At 40.6% G+C, this 23638-nt stretch overlaps 1 protein-coding gene across 1 annotated transcript in view; it reads right to left on the bottom strand.

Moving 5' to 3' along the window:
- The window catches only part of adamts3 (ADAM metallopeptidase with thrombospondin type 1 motif, 3), a 122566-nt gene extending 114154 nt beyond the window's left edge, over positions 1 to 8412 (bottom strand). The window contains exons 1-3 of the mRNA XM_018669075.2: positions 8000 to 8412; positions 7579 to 7600; positions 1333 to 1772 (exon numbers count right to left, since the gene is read on the bottom strand). Coding sequence (XP_018524591.1) covers positions 1333 to 1772; positions 7579 to 7600; positions 8000 to 8059 — 522 coding nt within the window. The 5' untranslated portion in view covers positions 8060 to 8412. The remainder of the gene's footprint in view (positions 1 to 1332; positions 1773 to 7578; positions 7601 to 7999) is intronic.
- Positions 8413 to 23638: the final 15226 nt, after the last annotated feature.

The following is a 23638-nucleotide window of genomic DNA, read 5'->3' as shown; positions in this document are numbered from 1 at the left end:
AATCCAACACACTGGTCCTTTAATTATAAATGGCGCTAGTTTTGCAGGTATTTGGTCAAAAAAACAGTATTGTGCAAAATATTGATTGATTGCAGTTCATTGGATAAGTGACAAATGAGGCCTGAAGAGGACATAAAGAGTCACAGGATTACTAAAGTCATTAGGATTCATTCTCTGGGGACCATGAATACCTGTGCAAACTTTGGTGGCAATCCATCCGATAGCCGTTGAGATATTTTAGTCTGGGTCAAAGTAGTGGACCAACATACAGATCGCATTACTAGAGCTCCACTACCAGTGTGGCTAAAAATACAGAAAAGATCCTCTCTGCTTCACTGGGTGATGCATTCTTTCATTGTGATAAACTTGGTATGTGTAATTTAGTCTGAAACAACCCTGTGGCTGCATTTTTGATCACTGACATCATGCTTGGCCACGCGCTTCTTTGTTTACGTCACACTGATGGTTTGACAAGCTGAGATGAGACAACTATTACGCTCAAAGCTTTAATGAAGGCTTTACTCTGACACACCGATTTCTCAGTCTGTTCACTGTGAATCAAATTCACCAAAATGATCAAGACATGAGTTGACTCTTACGTTTTTATGACTAGCTCTTGTCTTTTGGGAAAAACAAACACACCGCAGTTCAAGAGAAATTCAGTTAAGGAGTAGAACACCTGTTTCCTCTTAGGGAATAAAGTACACTTAAGCAATATCTGACCACAGCTACACAGTCAGTCCCTCAGCAGAACCACTGTTATAATAAGAGGACAAATAACATCAGCTTTATATTTTTAAAGAGATAGGATACATCCTTTGTGTTGCTTTTAATCATCTGCAGGATTTCAGCAGAGGAATTCATCTGAAGGACTTTCCTTTTGAGTCTTTCCTTGAATGCAGAGATTTTTTGCTGGTCTACTCTAGGAGATTTTAGCCCAGGTCATTTCCCAATTACTGTTCAAGTGTTTTATGAGGGGTGATGGGGAGGATAGGACTGCAGACTTTTGTGAAGCACAAAGGAGACTCGTGTTTTATGTTGGGAAGAGGTTGGGGGGAAAATCCATTGGGTCTGTGGGTGCAATGGATGGGCACTCACCCGTGACAAACTTCTGTACAAAAAGCTATTCCGTTTGCCGGCCCGAAGAATATCTCCAAGAACAATGTGCTGTAAAAATGCAGAGTGCTGACGTAAAGAAAGGCTAAACTTTGGAGTTACGGACATCTAAAATCCCTTAGTGTCACTTGATAAGGTCACGGCACTTTTGTAATGAAAAGCCACGGTTTAAGGTTGTGGGGGGAGTAAGGAGCTTTATGGCTGAGGAGGACTTACCAATCCGTCGCAGTTGTTAATAGCAACCGAGGCCCCAGGGACGTCTGAGATGTCACCGATAAAGGTGCAGTCCGTCTTTAGCAGCTCACGTCGCAGTATCCTCTCGGTCCCGTTGTTGGCTTCGGTCTGGTTGGCGCCTGAGCTGGCATCGTCACCCATGCTTACGCTGACATTCCCGAATCCTTGAACCTCGTCGTGCCACTCCACCATCGCACCTGGGGCCACCAGCCTGTTGTTTGGTCGCAGACGGAGGTGGAACTCCTTCCCGAAGGCGGTGATGTTGAAGAAAAGTTTCTGGTCACCTTCACCAGTAGAAAACACCTCCCTCTTGACGCGCTGTTTGTGAGTGGCCGAGAGCAGGTGTGACAGGTAGTGTCCATGAGAGTCGGTGCTGATGGGAGTGACCAGGCCATATTCCCTCAGGCGGCTCCTCAGCTGGTCTGTAAAACAACAACATGACAATGAGATCTTTGTTTTACTCTAAGGTAGCAGGAAGTTCAAAAAATAACAACATACTACTACATAGGTCAACTAATATTTATTATTATCAGCCAATCTGTTGTTTTATGTAACACATTTTGGTATGAAACAAAGAAATAACCATCAAAAGGTTCCAGAGATAGATGTAATGTCTCTAAATTGCTTGTTTTATCAGACCAACAGTCCAAAACCCGAGGAGAATCTAGCATCCGGTCTTGCCTTATGCTTTAGGTCATGTTACTACTGAAGTTTGAAGACTTCAAGATGCCAAGATGCTACCCAAGAGTTAATTTTCCCATGAGGTAGGATTTGGATTTTACATAGCTGGAAAGCGATTATGACACCAACAGTTTGCTTCTCTGTCTTAATAGAAGAATTAGAAGAATGCTACACACATTCTACCTGAAATTTCAGCTTACATGTGTACAAATGACCAGGATGGTGGATGCTGGACAGCAGTTGCACAAAGGTTGAGCCAGGACTGGCTGTTGTACCTGGGTTTGTTTGCTGGAAGCCTTGCAGTAGTCTTTGAAATAAATGAAAGGGCTATGATTTTTAGATGCCGTCATCGTTCTATGGGTGGCTTTGCTCTCCATTACGATAAACACAAGAAGAATTTCATCAAGACTGATGCCAGTGTCTCTTTTAAGGCATGATGCTTTTAGGTCTGGCAATGCAACTACAGGCTGAAGCATTTCAGTTAGAGAGTGCAGAGAAGAAACCCGCCCTTCCAGAAATTCTTGATAAGCCGTTACTGCCTTTAACACATCCAAAGTAAATACCTTGCACAAAGAAATATGCATCCTACACTGGATGGTTATCATTATCGACCCTCGGGCTCTTGTTCATTGGCAAATTTGTGGTCAACTCAATTGTACTAGGAAAATCTGCGGGCCTTGAAACACTCGCAGTTTATAGGAAATTTCCACCCAAGCTTGGTTTGCTTTTCCAAATGTGTGCAATGGCAGACGCATTCAAAAAATCTTTTGGTTGGTTTTGGTTGGAAAAAAATGTAACATGAATATTGAAACCTTGTAATTATCTTGTAGGTTTTGACTAGAAGACATTCAAACAGGTGTCAATGGTGAAACTCAAATTACAAGTCTTGGGAAATGACATGCTTTACAAATCATAGTGTGCATGCTCTGGACATGTGATGTAAAGAAAAACATGCATTTGGCAAGTTTTTGAGCAGAAACATACAAATATCCCACAGCCATTTGGATGAGGATGCTGATAAAAATGAAACACTGAACTCTGAGGGCTGGAAGCAGCTTGATCACACGGACTTTAACAGATTAACACAGATAGGAAACAATGCTCCTCTGTCATAACTCCATAACCAAAGCACACTGCATGCATGTGTCTGGTTTTGAACATGCAAACACATCAAAGGCCTTTTTTTAAACAGAGCAAATACCTCACAGTTACATCATGTCAACTTTACTCCCTCTGTAAACATGAATGACACAGTGGTAGTTCTTTGATATTGAACGTGACACCTGAAAAGGTTGTGCAACATGTGTAGGACTGATGTAAGTTTAGATTAGACTTTCCCACAGCTTGCTTTTTGCGAGAAAGTCGGTGTGACAAATCTTTAAGGCATGAAAAAGTTATAGCGCCACAGGTCAAAGAGAAGCCAAGAATTAGCTCAGTTCATTAGTGTGTATTTGCAAGAACGAGGTTTCACTACTTAATCCTCAGGAGGCCTGGGTCTAATCTCAAGAGCCATTTCCCCTACTTACTCAGAAGAAAGGAAAGTGCACATTTCTGTATATTCAGACCTTCAAAGCATTTCCACCTCACCTCTAAAAATGTGGTTTCAAATCTTGTCTCTTGTCTCTAAAATATTAAATATGTTTGACAAAATAAGCAACTATCAAAGACAGATTTTGGGAAAAACCTTAGTTATCTTTTATTAAAGTTAGAATCCTTAAATCAGCTGCTTCAAATATTGCCTCTTCCTGATTGGTGCGTGGGAAGTACACATCACATTTTCTAAATTAGGCCCGCCCACACTTTAACAGATAACAGCATGTTCACGTAAGAGGGTAGCAGAGTAAGAAGATGAATGAATTTGACTGGAATCAAACATTTATTTCAAGGCCTTTAAATTCTTTTAACACCTAATAACCCAAAAGCCCCAACTAATGAAATGGCATTAGATCAAATTTAGAGAGGATTTTCTGCCTCAAATTCATCTTCAGTGCTGTTGATTTAATTTTTTCAGTGCGGTTGAGGGTTTGAAACCTGAACATTTTCTGAGAGCCTGACATTTAAAGGAACATTTACTTTGAATAGACCTTAAGGGCTTTGGTTTGCAGCGCCATGTGGGAAATTTGCTCTTGAGGGAAAATGTAAGATTTACTGACCTGAGCTGTAAATATTGGAGCATGGAGTGGAAGCCATTTATTTTGTGTAAAGAAAAAAGAATAAAAGTTTACTTTCTGAGGAGTACAACCGGTCGCTGACAATCTAAAAAACTCAATAGTTGGAGGTTTACAAGGTCACTGTGAAGCTGTGGCTCTTCTCAAATGGTCCAAAATTGCCAACAATTTTGAATGAACGATGAAATATATTCAGTGAATAACAAGGCCAGACAGCACTTATGCTCCAGTCATCAGACACTTTGAGGCCCACTGGCACACATCCTTCACTGTCACCAAAGGTGAAATACACTTACTTTTCTCACAGTCTATTCAAAGTGATGTATTCTGTCAAAGTGAAAAGGCAAGGCTAAAAGCATTTCTGTTGAGGATTTTTCATTTTTCCATTTTCAATGGTTACAGAAGTCACTCACTGTAAATCACATATTTAAAATGGAGCTTGAATGTTAGGCCGCTTATTACAACATAAATAATTGAGGGTTTTTAATCAGAGATGGATTTAGTGAAAGTGCTGATTTAATTGTTGCTGCACTTTAAAATAAAAAGGTTTAAATAGTATCTTTTGAGATGCTTGGGAGCCACATATTTCTACTTTAATTAGGTACCCAGTTCATTGTTTTGCAGAGACAGTGTGCAGACTAAGACCAAAAGTAAAACTGGCATGCCTTACAACCAGCACAGCTCCCTGGTCTATTTTTTTGCTACTCCGAGAGGAGATATTAGTCTCTCTGCCTCTGCTATGATGGATTTTTCCATCTGCATGATTGTTGAACATCGGTGCAAAATGGCAGCTCTCCAAAGACGCCCTCGTTCTTGGATTGTGAGGGTCTGACACCAGACCCTGAGATTTTTGGTAGAGGTTTTAAAATGGCTTGAACAGTTTATGTTAACAAACCAGCGAAGACATATCTCAGTGAAACATCTGTTTGGCCAGTTGTCCACAGAGAGAGCAAAATATGAGCCTAAAGAGAGCACTTAATGGGAGCTATCAGGAAAAGTGCCTTTACCACCACATGAATGATGACAACCTGGTGCACACCCTGTACACGATGGCCTTCCCCAGTCACCAGATCAAGGGCCACTGAATCTGTTGTGGGTGCACCCGATTGGCCAGCATCTTACTAAGACACTTTGTGTTGGTTTTTCCTTTGACTTGTCATCAGTTTGTTCATCTTTGGGACCTGACACACCATTCTGACCTCACTGACAAAAACTGGATGATGCATTGCCTCAAGTTGTAAACTTGTGAACTTGGAAACACCACAGAAACTTTAACCAACTCCACCGTGAATATAATTACACCAGGCTGTCATTTGCTCATGAGCTAAGTATGCTTCAAATGAACGAGTTTGCATGTGTTCATAGCTGCTCCAAAGAGAGCCTAAAGTGGGAGGAGATGCAGTGACATCAACAAAAGGAGATAATGGTGCACACTTTTGGACAGTCTTTCCTCAAAAAGCGGGTGAGCTGGATATTAGACCCTATTCAACAATCTGACAAGCACTTCAGTTAAAGCATTCAGGCACCTCAAGAGCACCGATACACCCAACTGCTTTTAGGGAACTGGTGTCATCTATGAGTGATGCATCACCTCAACCTGAGTACTTCAACAGACCACAAAGACTTCAGACAACGATCACCTAACCACCGGAATGAATGAAGGTGCTGTTCTTACGTGAGAGGACAAACCAAGTCTGTGTTTCTAACCTAAAACAACAGCTTTCACACCTGTCCGCTTTCAAACCTCTACACACCTGGCCAATCATTACGTAAAATGGGCATGATTGCTGGATTGTCTGACCCTGATTCCACAACAAAAAAAAGTGGTTTCATACACTGTTAGACGTCCAGCCAGCACTTGAGAAGCACACTTACTGTAGTTCTGCTAAATAAAGCTACCTGTTCTGCTCAATTTGTAGTGGTTAAAAAAATGCTACAAAGGAGTAAATTAATGAAATCTATACCTTGGAGCTTCAACACCTGCTGTTGGAAATCAGCAGACGATAGCATAACATAGCAGTGTCAGCTGTTATCTTAGAGACTGAAACCTTTTTAAAATTTTAATACAGCTGTCATCAGAGCAGCGCTGTACAATGGCAGGAATTGCGAGGGAATCATTTGACATGAAATTGGTGAGAAACATTTTGCAGTGTGATGCTACACTGTGAGCTGCTATAAACAGAGCATTACTCTGGACAGTAACCTGCATTAAAAAACCATGAAGCAGCTGAGAGAATTTTCTTAACAACTACTCAGCTGTATAAGCGGTCATGTCAAAAATATGCCCAGAAACATGGAACAAAAAAACTTGAACATAAATTTATTCACATTAAGGCCTCTTTCATTTTTTTGGTTAAAATGTGCAGGTTTGGACGACTTGGGAATTTGTTTAGTCAGGTTGTATCAAACACCAATCGTATTTGGGTGCAGACTGAGATTCTGTGGTCCCAGTCCAGTAACCAACTTATTCTGGAGCAATTTGTTTCTGGTGGGAAAAATTGGGAAGAACTCGCGAATTCTGAAAGCTGAAGCAAAGCGGCTCCTTGGACATTGGGATATGGATGAGCAGAATCAACAGGTGCAAGCTGCTAGCCAGAGAGACATGAGGTCTGAACTGGTCTTGCACCAAAGCTTGTTGTGATTTGATATTTGAGCAGATAGGTTTCTTCAGCTTTTGACTGATTTACCAATTCACCCACTGATTCAAACCCCATGTTTGAAATCATCCTTAAATAACTCGTACGCGCCACAAATCTGCTCAAAGAAATGGTTCGTACATGAGACCCACTGACTTTAACTCGCGGAGGAAGAAAAGATGGAGGTGAATAATGAACAGAAACCACAGTAAATGGGTGAAGTAGCTGCTTTACAAGGCTGATAATGACCAAGTAGAGCCAACAGCAGTAGACTGCAAACGACGGGTGACCACAAACGCTCAACTACAGCCCGACTGTGCTCGACCGCCAACTGCCATCTTGCTGTGTGAGGGCCCTTGAGGTGTTCAGAAGATAACGGTGGGTGTAAAAGGATCCTACGTGGACGCTGTTGCAGCTCACTTGTTTCTTAACCTCAGAATGGATAACAGATGTGCGGGATTTAGAAGTGGAATTTTCTTTCCTGTATAACAAAGCCCTTGAAGCAGTTTGCTCATGTAATGTAAGTGTGTGTGTGTGTTGGGGGAATGGTGGAGGTGGTAGAGGAGGTGGTGGTGGTGGTGGGGTATTACAGAGCTCCTCACACACACACAAACTCCCCTCCCACTTTGATCTCAGTGCACCAAGTTGTCCTCCTGAGTTTCTTGGGAGGAAAATCTCCTCTACTTTCTCGCAACTTTAGATCTAATTATTATCAAGTTCAACAAGAAATAAACAGGACTTACCCTCTCTATCTACTTCACCAGCCTGCAAGAGAGGGAGAAGGTCGTTAAATGCGGTACAAGCCAGAGGGAAATCATGATCTGAGAGCCTGAGATGTCCAGAAGCAGCAACACTACCGCCCTGCAGCAGTTTACTGTAGGCTGAGCTGCTTGTAAAACTTTAACAAAAATGCCTCTATTTTACATGTCTTATGTAACGGGCTAAAAACTCATGCGTGTGCAGTGTCAACATATGTATCTCACAGAGGAAGCAGTGTGCGCATTTTACTCAGCCCAAAATGTGAAAGTTGTGACAGAGCAGTCGGCCCACTTTCCCGATTTACAGCTGGATTCCCTTTAATATTAACGGGCTCGGTTTGAGAGGCAAAAATTGCGCACACTTGCGAGTAAAATGAGGCAACACCGAAGCGATACAGACACTTACCTTGGCAGCTGAAGTCAACACAAATCCTACAAGTAGTAACGCTAGTGACAGGACAGCCATCACGAGTCTTAAATGATAAAGAAAAACTTTATCCCAACGTGAAATTAAAATAAAGGTGGAAAAAAAAACTCTCTACGCAAGCGTGACCCGGCTCATTCAAGACTTATCAGAGTGGATGTGTAGGCAGTGCCTCTGTTTTAGTTTTAAAAAGAAAAATAAAAAGACATAAAGTAGTTAAAGTTTCATTAAAGCGGGAGTTAGGCGAGTTACGACACTTTTGTCAGTCAGTCAGTGTTTTGCTGTTGACTGAGTTTTTCTAGAAAGTTTTTGGTGAAGTTAATAGGACATCCCCTCCTCTGCCGCTGGCCGGACAGAGCTGCAGTGTGAAGCTCTCGCGACCTGGCACTTGGCTCCCCTGGCTAATAAACGGCAAGACCAGCCCTGTGTGACGTTACTCCCTCCCTCTCCTCCAGCCTGAACACATGGTGGGACAGGAGGAGGAGGAGGAGGAGGAGGGAGGTCCCAACTCCCCCCAGCCTCATCCCAGGGCAGGACAGGATGAGATAGGATACTGGGAATATACATAAGCACATATTTCTGTATTCTGTGTATTTCTGGGACAGAGGAGGAGGAGGAGGAGGAGGAGGAGGATCCCACCTCCCTAAGCTCATTCCAGGACAGTACAGGATAACATAGGATGCTAATAAATATGTGGAAACAAATCCTTACAGCAGGTTAGAAAGCATTTATTGACTGAACACACGAACAAACCATTCACATGTAGGTTTAAAACTATTAACATATCATTTAGACACTGCAGTCATTATATATGATCACAGCTGTGATTTGTTATCTTACACCGGCTAAGGACGATTATTGATACAATAACATCTAAAACACATGTACACTAGGATAAAAGTGTCCTTAAATATGTTCATCACCATCTCTACAACTTCATTACGGTGTAATAAACCATCTATTGTTTATTCTATATTTGCAACACAATGCTTCAACACAGTGTTGCCAGTTTTACGGTGCAAGTATAAACATACTGAATGGAAAGTGTATGTAGTGTTTATGGACTGCTGTACAAACACTGTATAAAACTATGCATGATACAACTTACTTTATGATCCATGTTAGTAGTCAACACAGTATACTGTAATAAAATTAAGGCAAAGGCTAAGCACAAATGAAAAAAATAAATATAAATATTTAAGATGTAGTGTAACTATCTGTCTACATCTTTTACTATGAGGTTTTAACTGCCCAAACAAATGAGCTATATTAAATAAAATGTCTGTCTAACCACAGTATCTGTCTTTTCTGAATATCTGTACAGAGTAAATCAATCAATAAACATATGTGACTATATTTGAAATGAGTTCTTTAATCCACTGGTTGGACTCCACTCTACACTGTCCAACAGGGGATAATAATAATTATAACGCCTACCCTTCCTCATCTGAACACATGGTGGGACAGGAGAACAAGGAGAGGCTCTCAACTGCTTGATGAGGAATAGAGAAAAAGGAACAAATACTAATATTAGTGATATAAGGCAACAAATGCAACATAAAATACAAATGAATCTTTATTGGATCAAAGAGTTAAACACTAGTAATAACTCAAATTAGTTTCAAACATGGTTGAAATTTCAGTTTTTGTGAAGAAAAAGTAGCTTTTGTGTCTTTACAGGTGTTTTTGTTTTTTGTTTTTTTAACTGTTTGAACATTTTCTCTTCAGCTTCATTTCTCATGCCGCTAAAATGTTCTACCAGCTGAATACATTCAAAACGAATCATTCGTGAGAGCAGCAGAGTTCCTCTCTCAGCTGACTGAAAAGCCCCAGAGGGTGAGAGCAGCATGTAATATCAGGTTAGGGGGCGTAGCAATCATTTGCAATGATATGAACTGTGCCCAGCCTCATTACTGACTGCACATCATCTACTCCTTTCTCTGTCTCCCTCTGTCTTCCTCCATGTCAGGGGAGCTCTCTCAGGCAGAAATGCCATGACTTCAGGTGGGGTGACTGAATATTAAACTGAGTGCGAGTGAATGGGGGAATGCCTCCAGCCAGAGCAGCAGACAGATCTGTAAAACTTTGGGGGATTACGTTAACGTAAATGTCTGCACTGAATGTCGACTTAACAAGAAGGCAAATAGTTCGGGCCCACACTTTCTGAATAGCAATGACACTCATAAATATTGATGGTTTCACGTGAACAGGACGTGTGCTATTAAAACACCTCCAACCAGAAACCTAATTCAAATGGCAGCAGCAAAGTGTAGAGAGGAATCGAGCTTGATTTCTACAGAGAGGAAGTTTTCAGATCCTAAAAGCATCTAAAAGCACACAAGTCCAGCATTAAGCCCCTTTAAGTACATAAGTATAATCTGCAATCTGCAAAATGTGCTTAAAATATTAAAAGTAAAAGCACTTGCTCTGCAGAAAAGGTGGCGGTTGTTGTTTCAAGTACTTTATATACATAGACTGGTGGTTTCCAAGCTAGGGGTCAGGGTCCCTTCAAGGGGTCACATGATAAATCTGAGGGGTGATTAAGTGATAAGAAGGAAAAAAACACAAATCTATACTCATTTTTTCCTTCTAGTCTTTGCTTTGTTGAGAATTATTGGCTAATTTGACCTCTTAAGTTAAGACGAATAAATTTCTCTTATAAAATGTCTCATGTTTCCCTGCTGTCTTTAAAAATGTGAGTAAACAGATCTAAATAAATGAATAATTAGCTCAAAGTTGTCTCTTGAGGTCTGAAAATGTAAAACCAGATTCAGATGCAACATCTTAATCCGAAAAGTAACTAGAAGCTACAGTTGTCAAATAAATGTAGTGGAGTAAAAAGTGAGGTATAAAGCAGCATAAAATGGAACATAAAGTGCAAGTAGAGTAAAATAAAAATTGTACTTAGGTATAGTACAGTATCCTTGAGCAAAATATATCGCCACACCTGCAGCTGACCAGCTGACCTGATGTCCGCCTAACCCCTGTGGGAGGCGTAAAGATAGAGTAATAATACCTCAAAGGCTTGTTCTTATATTTTCAAGGCATTCTGGCCTTTGATCTCTCTGTTGGCTGCTTGTGTTGATGCTCAATTCTGATCTGAGGCTGAACTTTGCCACTCACTGTCAATAACTTGGGGGCATTGGCCCAAAGTGTGGCAGCAGATTTTATATCTCGCCGTCAGACCTCCCCTCGAAGGAAATCTTGTTGATTTCTTAACTCTGGAAGATAGATTGAAATATAATTTGCTGATGTTGGTGTTGCTGAGCAGAGAGGTGACTTTGTTCAAATGTTAGAGGCCTTACTCAGAACAACACAATTATTTTTTGTATTACATGTTTTCTGAAATGCTATGTTTAAATATGCTAATGAAGTATTACCAAACTATAATATGTACTCATGTGCATAAATCTCCAGAACAGAAATTTGAACACAAAAGCCAGGTTTAAAATTCTTGTGTTATTTTTTTGAGGTATTTGAGTCAGAGGGGATTTCTGATTTTGCTTCTTTTTTTTTTTTTTTTAAATCAACTTCTGGTGAATTTAGGAAAAATCTACAGATTCAACCAGACAAAGTGTAATAAAATAAAAACTGAAATGTGTATTTTTCTTTCCACTTGCCTGAAAGAGGACGTGTTGTCAAAACACTCAAAATTTACCTGTGCATGAGAAAATACAATGCTTTTGCCTTAAAGTAAAAGAACCAGACAAGTGAATGATAATTATGGGATTTTTATCCTCTAATCAGACCTCATTATACAACTGTCTTTCAGGGAGTTTGTTTTTTCACACACCAGAGACCATTGTTAAGTAGTTAATTTTTTTACGTTAGTTGAGTGTACAAACCACAAAAGAAAAAGTTTTGAGAACAAGACAAAGCAATAAAAAGGAAGCTCTTCCAAAGCTGGTGATAAAGGACAACAGCTCCATGTGTGCATGGATAGAGCAGCCATGCACAATTTAATTTTACCACCCACTGGATATATTTCAAGAACGCAAGTGGGAATGGATCTGTCCTGACTGTTGGATCTGTAGAGATGACAATTTCAAAAACTGTCCAACAACTGAGCTGCCTCCCGGTCGGTGCTGAAACCTGGATATCCAAGTTAAAGGTGGGCTGTGTTGGGTTGAAAAGTCAAAGGTGTTTTAGATGTTTAGATTACATATAACCAGAGCTGTAGACTTAAGACATCAGACGTGGACTTGATGTGGATTTTTGGCCCCTAGACACTGTGTAACAACAGCAACTGTGCAGGTTATTTCCATGTAACCTTGTGCAAGATAGATCTAATAAAAAAAAATCTTCACTGCAATCTGTGTTAGACTATATGATGACAGTTTTGAGGCGTGTCAAATTGTATGATGAATACAGCATGTAATTACTTTGTGTCATCCATCTGTGCCACAGCTGCCACAGATTGAGCAGAGTTCACAGTTCACTTTAAAAATTTGTTGAGAGAGAATCGTTTGTATATGTAGTAAACACCTCTAATGCTGAATGGTTGGTGGGTGGATGTGGGTCATAGCAGTGGTCACACTGAACATGATGTCCAAAGCTATCTAAGCCATCTAAGACCTGCTGAATGGGAGAGTCCAAAATCACGTAGTGTTAAGTGGTTTTTAAGTCACAAAGATGAGGACTTGGGACTTGACTTCTGATGCTTTCACACCTACCTTGCTTGGTCCAGACCTTCTGACCTTTCAGTTTAGTCTGGACTAAAACAGCAGGTGTGAAAGGTGACACGGACCACGGGTTGGACCAAAAGACTCAAATGCTGTGTCACGCTAATGGTCAGCAAACAGGCAGGTGAAAGACTTTCACTTTGACTCGGATCTGCCCCTTAAATACAGCTCTGAAAGCATAAATTCAACTTTATTTCCACGTGTAACTTGCACATGCTTTACATTAAGATATAATGATGTCAAAACGAAACTCATATCATGCCTATAAACTGCCACTTTTTCTTTTGATGTGCTAAAATAAGAATAATTCTGTCACATGTTCTGTCACCTGTTCACCTGAAGAAAAAAACAAAACAAAACAAGAAAACGCAGCACATTCATTTCCAAGTTTGGAGTTTTCCCTCCTCTGGGTTTTGTGCTGTGAGAATGAACTGTCAGAGTGATGGAGTCTGCGTCACACATGGAAGACACATGATCATATATCACTGCTTTTATTGGGCACAACGAAAGGGCCGTTAGAGGTCTGTGTCAAGACATTCTGTTCATTTTCCTCGCTCTTGCACTCTCTCTTTCCTCTCCCTCCCTCTGTCTGCGCTGTGACGACAAGAAGCCGCCTTCTCGTTCTGTTGCAGGATTCATTAAATGACCTGATAAGAAAGAGCACAAATAACTGGCCCGCCGTCATCGCTGCTGTTGTTCGCGCGTGTTTATGTCTGTGATTGAATCTGCTCCGAGACCCTGGCTCAGCTTGGCCAGACTGTAGATGAGCCGCCGGCAGATAAGGAAACCTGATTAACTGGCACATCTGTACGCCTCATGGCTTCACCGCCGTGGGAGAGGAACAGATACACAGGCAGAGAAAGGTGAGAGAAACTAGGTGACGAGGTTGGGTAGAGGCAAGATGAGGGGAAAATAATTGAGGGGCCAGTGTAGACTAGGAAGTGAGGTGAGAAGGGGGGAAAAAGGAAATAATGAAGAGATGAAGGCAGCTGGAGAAAAGAAAGAGTGATATTTTTTTGTATGGAGTCAAGGTTTCCTGGTTTGTTAGTTTATCAACATCCTGTTCATCCCTGACCCGCTGCAGAGACACAGACCCTCAGACCCTCAGACCCTCAGACTTCCTTCATCTGGCCTCAGAGTCCAACATCTGGTCTTCTTTGCAACCACAGAGCCAGACAAATAAGTTGCTGTTACAATTGGCAGTGAATCGCACGCAGCAAATTGAAAGCAGGCCTGTGCGGCAAAATTGGATTTCTATGCAGATACTGTGATAAAACATTTTTTACTCAAGAGGTTACAGGGAAAGATTTTATTGTTTCTATTTCATGTAGGTTTTTTGGGAAGGGATATCGCTTTGGAGAACAGATGTTTTCTGCTTACACAAGTGTGGCAACAACTCCCCTTTCACTTAATGTCTGTCACTCAAGCAAAACATACGCTTCTATGACTCCTCTGAGCGGGACAAATGAAATTACTCCAGCATTGTTTCACTGTTAAAAAAGTGTCATAGGATCACTGTGTCATTACATTTTATATGGGCATAAAACAAACAGCAGGTCTCCTCTATTTCCTGTTTTTCATGCTGTTCCTACAAAACTCCTTTCCTTCTCTTGTGAACCTCCTCATTTCTCACTTATACAGTATTCACTGGTGAGAAGTAACTTAACTTAAATACATTAACAGTACATTAACTTAAATGCTGTACATAAGTATTTTATGATGCTTTACACCTCTACTCTATAATGTACTTTCACATGTATCTGACAGCTGTAGGTACTAGTTATTTTGCAGATCAATATTTTACGTTGTTGAAGATCAAACCAATCATTTCCACCCTGTTTTACTTTTGATCTGTTACATAAAAGAAGCATATAGTGTGAAGCAGTCCAGATGTCTGTAGGTGTGTTTCACACCACCTGTTTTTATGCACAGTTTCAATTTGAATGTGAAAAAACTGTGAAACTCAAAATAATATTGCTAAAAATAATCCTTTCCTCCTAACGCATTAATCATCTCAACACCCCTCAGATTTATTTTATGACCTTTCAGAGGGCCTGACCCCTAGATTGGAAACCGGTGGACTAAAATACCCCACTGTGTTAACAATCTAATCATGACATACATAATAATGTAAGATGAGACTGAGATGGGATGATTTATATATTCAAATGAATGGTAATTATCCTTATGTGTATGTTGACAGGGACTGACGTAACACTGTGGAGCTTGCTTGTGGTCTTAGTAATAGTTTAAAGTGGTTGAATAATTGTCTGACTGAAAGTAAAATAATTACATCTGCTGTAACTGCTCTGGTGCACATGGAAGATGCTCTCACTGAGGTTTTTCTCAACCACTTCCTGGGATCAATCACAATAAAGTAACTGTCCAGTTAACAGTTAGCGACATACTGTGTATCAGTCACATGGGACATTTTTTGGTGGAAGAAGCACTTCTACTTTTGATACTTTGAGTACAGTTCGCTGAGTATTTTGTAATGGACCTCCTATGTCACTGCTTACATAAAAGTGTTAAAAGAGGCCACAAAAGACATCTGGAGATTTATTGAAAGACGACGAGTCCTCTTCGGCTTCTTGTATTCTGTCACTGGAGCAAACGATTTTGTCAGATATTTACAAAAAGCAGACAAGAAAAACAAAAATTATACTTGTGGTGAAAACCCATTGTTTCAAAAGTCTTTAATTACAGGCTATGCGTGCCTCGGGTTTGGGCAACTGGTACTCAGTCAAAGATGATGAATACGTAGCTCCCACAAGTGATTCTAATTTGTATAATTTTGCCAAGTGAAAATAATCCCCAAGAGAGGACAGAGCCATCAGCAGGTCCAGACAGAGGGGAACAGCTAACCTAATTACAAGACATAGGTATGTGCTTTGAAAGTTGGTTTCTCTAAAACGACAACTATCACTGCGTTGGAACAAAGCTGACCCTCACTTGCATTATAAAAGGGGGCAAGCTGAGCCATTTCAGGGGAGGCATCTGGATTGTTTTCTTTTCTCTCTTTCACGCTTTGTCCTGAGACACAAAAACGCCCCGACACAATGACTTGTGACGTCTAACAGCGAAGTTATGCCAGAGTCACAATGTGCATCTAGGTGGCGAGCCGAGCAGATGCCCCCATGGGGTCAGCGCCGGGTTTTTGTCCCCCAGTGACACCACAACAGAGGGAAGGTAGGGCAATAAAATTCCTCTGTGCTAAAGGAGACATTCCAGCAGAGGGAGGGGAGCGCTGGGATTTGACATAATTTAAAACATGGTTGTCATATTCTGAATGGGAGTCCCCCGCTCCCTCCTCCCGAGCGGAGACCATTGTTTGTTTTCTGCGAGTCTTACGTAAGCATGAACTCTGCTAAATAGGTTTGTTCGGAACGAGAGGAAAACAATTAAATTGAGGGCACATGGGTGACTGTAGTGTGTCGCAATATGCATATGAATGGAGAGGAAATGATTAGAGACCAAATCTGCAAGGATCAAACATATTCACCTATTCAGGAGAGGCGGGCTTTTAATTAAAGTAGGATTTTAGCACCATTTTTAGTATCAAAAATCAGTCTCTTTGGTCATGAGCCTAACACTGCACAAACACAGGCTTATATTATATTCATCATATACTTTCTGTTTGGTATTTCTTCCATTGTTCTACTCTACCACGGGGTCAGGTTGAGGTAAAGTTCTAGGAAACACAGAAGAGATTATTAAAAACACTCAACATTTAAAATCAGACTTTTAATCAGTATCCTGGGTTTCAGTTTGAGCACTGCAGATCACAGCAGGTTTGTGGTTCACAGCATCAGAAAGCAATCTTTCAAAGGTCACTAGAAATGCCAAGATTCTCAGAGACCTCAGAGGCACTCTGAAGCTACCTGTGAAAATATTTGAGCCATGTATATGACTCAGGCAGTCTCTCCTGCAGGGACTTCACAGTGCTGCACTCAGCTGTATAGATAAAATTGACTGAAATAGTTGAGTGGGGGCTGTTTGACCATCCAACAAGCGCTTCTGATGGTGCCTTTAGAGACTGAACATTTGTTGTCTGCTGAGTAAAAAGCTGAGCAACATGCAAAGTGCAAGGAGTTGAAGTCACTTTGAGTCAGAAAAAACAACTTTTTTTGAATAAATAATCTTAGCTCAGGGTCAACTTAGCAGCTTTTTCCAAATTTTTCAACACAGTCTTTGCTCACTTTGTATTTTTACAGACAGCTATTGGTATTGCAGTGGATGTCAACCGCACAGCCTCAGTCTGCCACCGAAAAGCTACTGGATGGACGTTGTAAAGAGACCGATTTCTCAACTGATGTTTCCAAGGTCAAGAATGAACTCAGCTTTAAAGCCAACAAGTACAAGAAGCTTTGACAGTCCACAGAGAAAATAAAATAAAATAAAATACAATTTAAAAGATCATGTGATATGATAGACAGCTCCAGAGCAGCTGTTGAACGGACCCTGTGGGACCCTGTGATAAGATCATTTTCTCAACTTTTGCCTCGCTGAAAGACAAATTTCCCTTTTGGGGACAGTAAAGTTCACCCATAGACTCAACAGTGGACACTAAAAACATAATAAAATATATATAAAAATATATAAATGTAAATGTTGGACTCTGCAAGCTTACATAAAAAAAAACAGTGGATCTAATGAGAATTGACAGCATAATATAAATTCTGAGGCACATCCAGCCCAGTCATTTACAGCTGAAATATTTTCCACCCCGTGTTGTTTGATTGATAGTTCATCTCATTTCATCTCAACTATGACAACTGAACACAAAAGAAAATGTACAATTTCAAAATAAGAGCATATGCTGCCAGCTACCAGGTTAATTTACAAAGACGACTGAAATCGAGTCTCAGATACATGTGCTCGTTTCAGTTCTCTCTGCTTTATCTATATGTATGTAAAAGGAATCAAAGAACCCCAGATTTGTGCCATTGGGCATCTCTTTTGTCTGCACTGCCGCTTTAGATCAATTGTATAGCAAGTGAATCTCAAATAGCAGTCATTAACCCATTATCCAAAGTGCCCAAATCTGAAATGCGATGAGTTGTCTCCATCACCTATAATCTCCATCTCAGCTCACTGGAATCTGGGAGTTTTGTATTTCTTATTTTATTCCTTTTTTATTTTATTTTTTTTCCCGTTTTTTTGTCTTGGATTTTATTTACTTGTTTTCGGGAGAGAGGCACTATTCCACAAGCACTACTCCTGTTTTCCTCTATGATAAATCATCTATTTGTTACCTGTAAAAGTAAAACTAAACTTGATCTGTTATATCATAGTACATTTTCCTGCTGCTGCTTTGTCTTTCCCTATGTGAAGCTACTTGCTAAAAAATGTTTCTGACTCTGAGCCACAGCAGGTGAAGTTTCTCAATATTATTTTGCTGTTTTTCCCACTAAATAAAGTAATTAAAGGATTTCTCAGCACATGGGAATGCAACCACTGGTGTCCTGCATTCCTTGATTCCCACCATCCCTCTGCTGTTTCTAAGGAAACAGAACCAGCAGAGCCTCTGACAGTCTGTGAATTTCAACGACCCTCAGCAGCAGAGGATTTGATGCAGCCCTGGCAGCAGCAGCGGCCCCCACAAAGACTCAGTGACCAGGAACATCCTCATGTCACTGAATTTAACTCCTAAACAGAACGGGCACTCCCTGTTTTCAACTTGTCTGCACATCTACACAACACTGGAAAAAGCTTGTTGTTGTTCGGTGCGGCTGTCTGAGGCAGTAGAGTTGCTGGGGAGGTGTTTCCTTGGAAGGAACTTTTATCAAAGTGAAGCCAGACTGACGTCAAAATGCCTCCAAAGACAGACTTGGCAAGAACTGGTGTGAGGCCAGCGAGGCCAGCCAAGAGGTTTGAACTGTGGACCTCATGTCTCGGGACCCTGGGTCCACGAGCCAATGGGAAGAAAGCAGGGTCCTGATAAGTGAGATACGTCATTTCTTTCAGGATCCCCACTGTTCATGGTTCATTTAACTCCTTACAGCTCAGAACAAGACAGTACCAGTATCTTCTGTCCAAAAAATATGCCACACAAAGAGTGAAATATTCAGGTGTCACTGGGCAGACAGAACTTCACCTTCAGTCTTTTCTTAAGACATTTATAACAGTGACACTGACTGATAATAATTCCGGATAAAAATCACCACTTGAACCTATTTATCATTACTCTACAAATTAAAAGGTCACTGGCTGATAGAATAGTTTAAAAATGGTGCTGCTGCTATGTGGGGATAATCGCTAAGTGCCCCGCATGGGAAAACAACAATAGACATGCGAGAAGGAGTTAAAACCTAAACCAAGCTAATTTTCAGACATGGTTTCCAGGATTTAGTCCAGTCTTTTGTTGATTTTAGCAACTTCCTGAGGGTAATTAGAATTACTCAAGGACTAAGTGAAGTAAATTTACCCTCCAAGGAGGCTGATTTAACTCCAAATGAATGGTGTCTGCCAGTGCAGTCACACAAATTAATTGGACAATTTAGATGGTTAACAAGCATCATTAGCCAAACGAGTACCTATTGACAGAAACCTACTAAATGATAAATAATTCAGTGAATCCATTCCACATGTAGAATGAATGTGTCTGCAGTATTATAAAATTATTAAATGATTATCTTTAAGACTTCCACAGCACTTGGTTAAGGTTAGGGAAAGATCATGGTCTGGTTTAGTTCAGAAAAGTTCACAGTGACTTGCGACAGAGTACTTGAGTACTTTGGTTGCCTAAACCTAACCACAGACTGAGGTCAGGAAGTGAAGAAATGAAGCAGTTCAGAAATGACGCTATTAGGTTTGCCACCACAACATAATTTGGATAACAATGTTTTAACAAATAAAGGTAATTTGTAGGAGACAGGGTTGTTTACTGTATGGTTCAGCTTCAGTGCTCTCATCAACCATGCAGCTGTTTTCAGCCTGTAACATCTGATAAACCCAGTGTACACAACCTGTTCTGCACCAAACAGACAAAGGTGGAGAACAGCTGGTGAAAAAAGTGGAGAATTTAAGCATTTAATATCCAAACAGGAAGGAGCTTTTTGTGATATAACTGATTTGTATCAAGCAAGAACAAAAAAAAGCAGCTTCAGCTGTGAGGATTCACTGTTTTTCTCTGTTTTAAATTGCTCTAATTTGAATATCTTTGGGAATTGGACTAGAGGTCTTCACAGGTCCAAAACTTTAGACCCAACCCGAAATGGACCTGTGGAAAACTAGACATGCATAAATTAATTTTCAAGACAAAAAAAAAAAAAGGAGAGAGACCCAATCCAAGGGGGACCGGAGGACACTCAGACACGACCCAAATAGACCCGAGGATAATTAGACTTCAGCTCTGGTGAGCTGTGAAGTTCAGAGTTCTCTCTCTCCCTCTCGCCTCGACACAGTTTTCTCCCACAGTGAGGGATGCACCGCTTGATCAGAGCTGATGCCACATTCACTTGGGTTCAATCACATCCATCTGGTACTGGACACATTGACACAGACCCGAGACCTCCGGTCGTTCCTCAGAGACATGTCCTTTGACTGTGGTGATATCTGTCACTATTTTCAGACTCTTAACAATAAATTAGTTAATTAATAAAGAGAAATTAATCAGCCATTTGGTATGGCATAAAACATCAGTGTCTGCAACTTTAGTTTTGTGCAGTGCCCTATCACTTATCACTATATTGATTCAGCAACTTCCATTCAAGTGTTTATAGGTGGCAACCAGATTGTTCCCATAAATACACCATGACAAAGTCTCTAAGGGGATTGTTATGTTCACTGTTCTGCCTCGTAGCACAGTCCACGTGTGCAGCAGGGGCAGTCAGAGGAAACACTATTGTTGTGGCACAGCTTGAAAATACACTTACTCAACCCCATCACACACACAAGCTCACAAAGAGTTTCTGACACAACAAAATCTGAGTTTAATTGCCTTGTCGACATAATTTGTGGACGTGTTATACTGTAGGAGAGAAAATGCACAGTGCAGCAGCTTAAGGAGATGACTAATGCTTGGGTGGTAGTCTTTTTCATCTTCTCTTTACAAGGTGATGTGTAAAACGATCAGACAAGGCAAAATGACCTAGTTCTAACTCTGTATGGGGGCCCACAAATTCACCTCCTTCACAATTTGGGCACGGTTTACGTCTGTTTCCACTGAGCGTCTCCTGTTGAAGTGGGACTCATGAAAGCAGAGGGAGGCAGGGGGTGAGAGTGCACCGCTCCACTCTCATTATTCGCCATTGTTTCAGTGGTTTGTGTGACATGGTAGAGGAAGTAAGAAATGACGGTGCTGTGGGGAAAAGACCACTGGTTGGCAGCGGGAGGCATGTCTCTGACGTGTCCGTCTCAAAACCAAAAAATGATCAGGATATTTCATCTGGCGAGTTCACACACTAATGAAACAGGATCTCAAATGGGTTAACTGATGCAAGAAATGCACCCGAATTATTTTCATATATTGTCAGAAATCATGAATTGTTGACAAAGAAAATTTTAAGGTATAAAAAGGTTGATATCTTACTTTTCCAGCAATGTACTGTTTTGTAGTCTTTGCAGTTAATGAACAGATGTGACTGAGTTGCTGTTGAGTTAATGTTCCCTGCATATCTGAATATTTCCACTGAAGCAGCTAGAAAGTAAGATAAAACGTTTTTTTCCACGCTTGTTCAACAACAGCTTATGTTTCTCTAGGTTTTTTGCCTGTTTTGTTTACTTGTATTGCAGTGAAATTAATTGGATATTGGCGATTAGGGGTGGACAAACTCTTGTTACCATCTTATTGAGTTATTTCTGCTGACGTGTTAGCAAATAATGCACCCATAAGACATGGAGCAACATTGTTATCCCTTCGAGTTGCTTTTCTAGTGCGCCTAATAAGCCCAATATTCACCAATGAATGTGTATATTTACACTGCATTTTTGTTCAATAATAATAATTATTGTTTACTTTTCTGTAACTAGTTCAAAGCCCATTCACAATGTACCTGTCAGTAGGGCCTGACTGACTGTCGTGAATTACTCCAGCTTGCTACTCCTGGATTTGGCCGCTGTGTTTACAGCCTGTTCTGCTGCCCTAAAGTATCCAATATATATAGTATTTCCTCCATGCATCATCTAAAATGAGTATGATTTCCACCTGCTCATTTTCTGTGGAAAGAGCAGCATGGACGGTGGGTGAAAAAAAATCAAAGTTTTCTGGGAATTAAACTCATGATTCAACTGACAAAAACGGATTTGATGGAATGACCTGACAGCTTTGGCAGAGGAAAAGACAAGAAAACCATTAGAGTCTGTACAGAGTGTACTGTTCGTGTGGTGGAGGCGGCTAGAGACACCAAAAGTTGACGTTGGGAACATCATGACTCATGAAGGACAGATGTGCTTCCCAGTTCATTTCACCATTCGGTCTCCTTGTTCATCATCTCGGTGTCTGCTTTAGTTCCAGGACGTTGGAGTGTTTTTTTCCCCTTGGTATATACTCAGTATTGAGTTTTTTGAGTATAGGACATAAGAGTGTATCATCATCCTCCAAAGATATTCAGCAGCAGGCTACATAAAGCTGATAAACTGATAAGGGGTGGTGTGAACTTAACTAACAGTGATAATTCTGGCAACTCAAACAGCTGTACCCAGACAGCAGCAGAAATAAAATGTAACCTGGATATAAGAATTTGAATCAAAATGCAAAACAATTCTTAAGCCTAACACACACACAAAAGTCCTGTAATTTAACCAACCCACAGCAAGGCTTGGTCTCTCCAAGGTCTACAGGCTAATAGGCTAACATGCTGCTGAGGCAACTGTCTGATGCTGGCACATGAACAAATCTGCTGAGACTCGAAAGCTCAAATAAACTGATTTTTAGTACTGAAAGATCTGAGTGATGAGTGCACACAGCTACAGCTAGCTGATCCAGCTCGCGGTTGTCGCAGGTGGGAAGGTGAAACCTTTTGTCAGAGTCAAACTTTGAGTGCAAACAACATTATTTCCTGGAGCAGTACATACCAGGGAAAACCTGATTCATAGAAAGGAGTAGTTTGTTTATTTTTGACCGGCACTAGTCTGCGTGTCCCATGTATCAGAGGCTCTCTGATATTGTCCGTTGTGTGACCTTGGGCATCCTTATTTTCCCCCTGACCACTGAGACTTGCCACGCAGTTAATCTTTGAGAAACAACCACCGTGAGCAGGCCTGCCCACTGTTCTCCACAAACGGCGTATTTACCAAAAGCAAGGAACATTTTTACATATAACCAGCCCAGAGCAGTGTATTTAGACCAATGTTTATGCATACATTAATAATGTCCAACAAACAAAGATATTATTCATTCCTTAACTGGGAGAGGGTGCAAATGCAAAACAAGGCTCCTGTCATGAAAGGCTAAAACGAGTAAAGGCCACAGCTTTAATACATAAACATACCACGTAATCACACGCACACGACAGGAAATGCAGACTGCCAATGTGAGGAAAAGAGCAGGAGAGGCTGCCAACAACCTTGGTGACTATAGTTCATATTTAATTTTTTAATAAATTGCTTTTTATTGAGTATTGAGTTTTTATTTCAGGTTCAGGTCAGTGTCAGTGTCAGTGTGGGTTAAGTAGACTGGCTTTATTTGGGTTTAAGGTGATGGGTGAAGCTTATTTCTTATTTCTATTTACAACGAGGTGTTGATGCAACATTTGAAAATCCTTACTTTTGGTGTTTTGTTAGTGGATTGCATTATATTGCAGTTATGAAAAATAAGAGTGGAAATTTAATAAAGAGTTAGAACAAGCCAACAATAAAATACAGAACATATAACCCTGTCAGACAACTTGGAATAATATGATTTTAACAACCATAAAGATATTTAATGGGGGGAAAAAGAAGAAAATTACATGTTAAGTATTTTAATTGGCTATTTGTATTTAATTGAATCATTTTG

Source organism: Lates calcarifer, linkage group LG13 (genome assembly GCF_001640805.2).
Source record: "Lates calcarifer isolate ASB-BC8 linkage group LG13, TLL_Latcal_v3, whole genome shotgun sequence".
Classification (NCBI taxonomy): Eukaryota; Metazoa; Chordata; class Actinopteri; family Centropomidae; genus Lates; species Lates calcarifer.
Note: the sequence above shows the minus strand (reverse complement) of the source record. Positions and strands in the feature narration are given on the sequence as shown.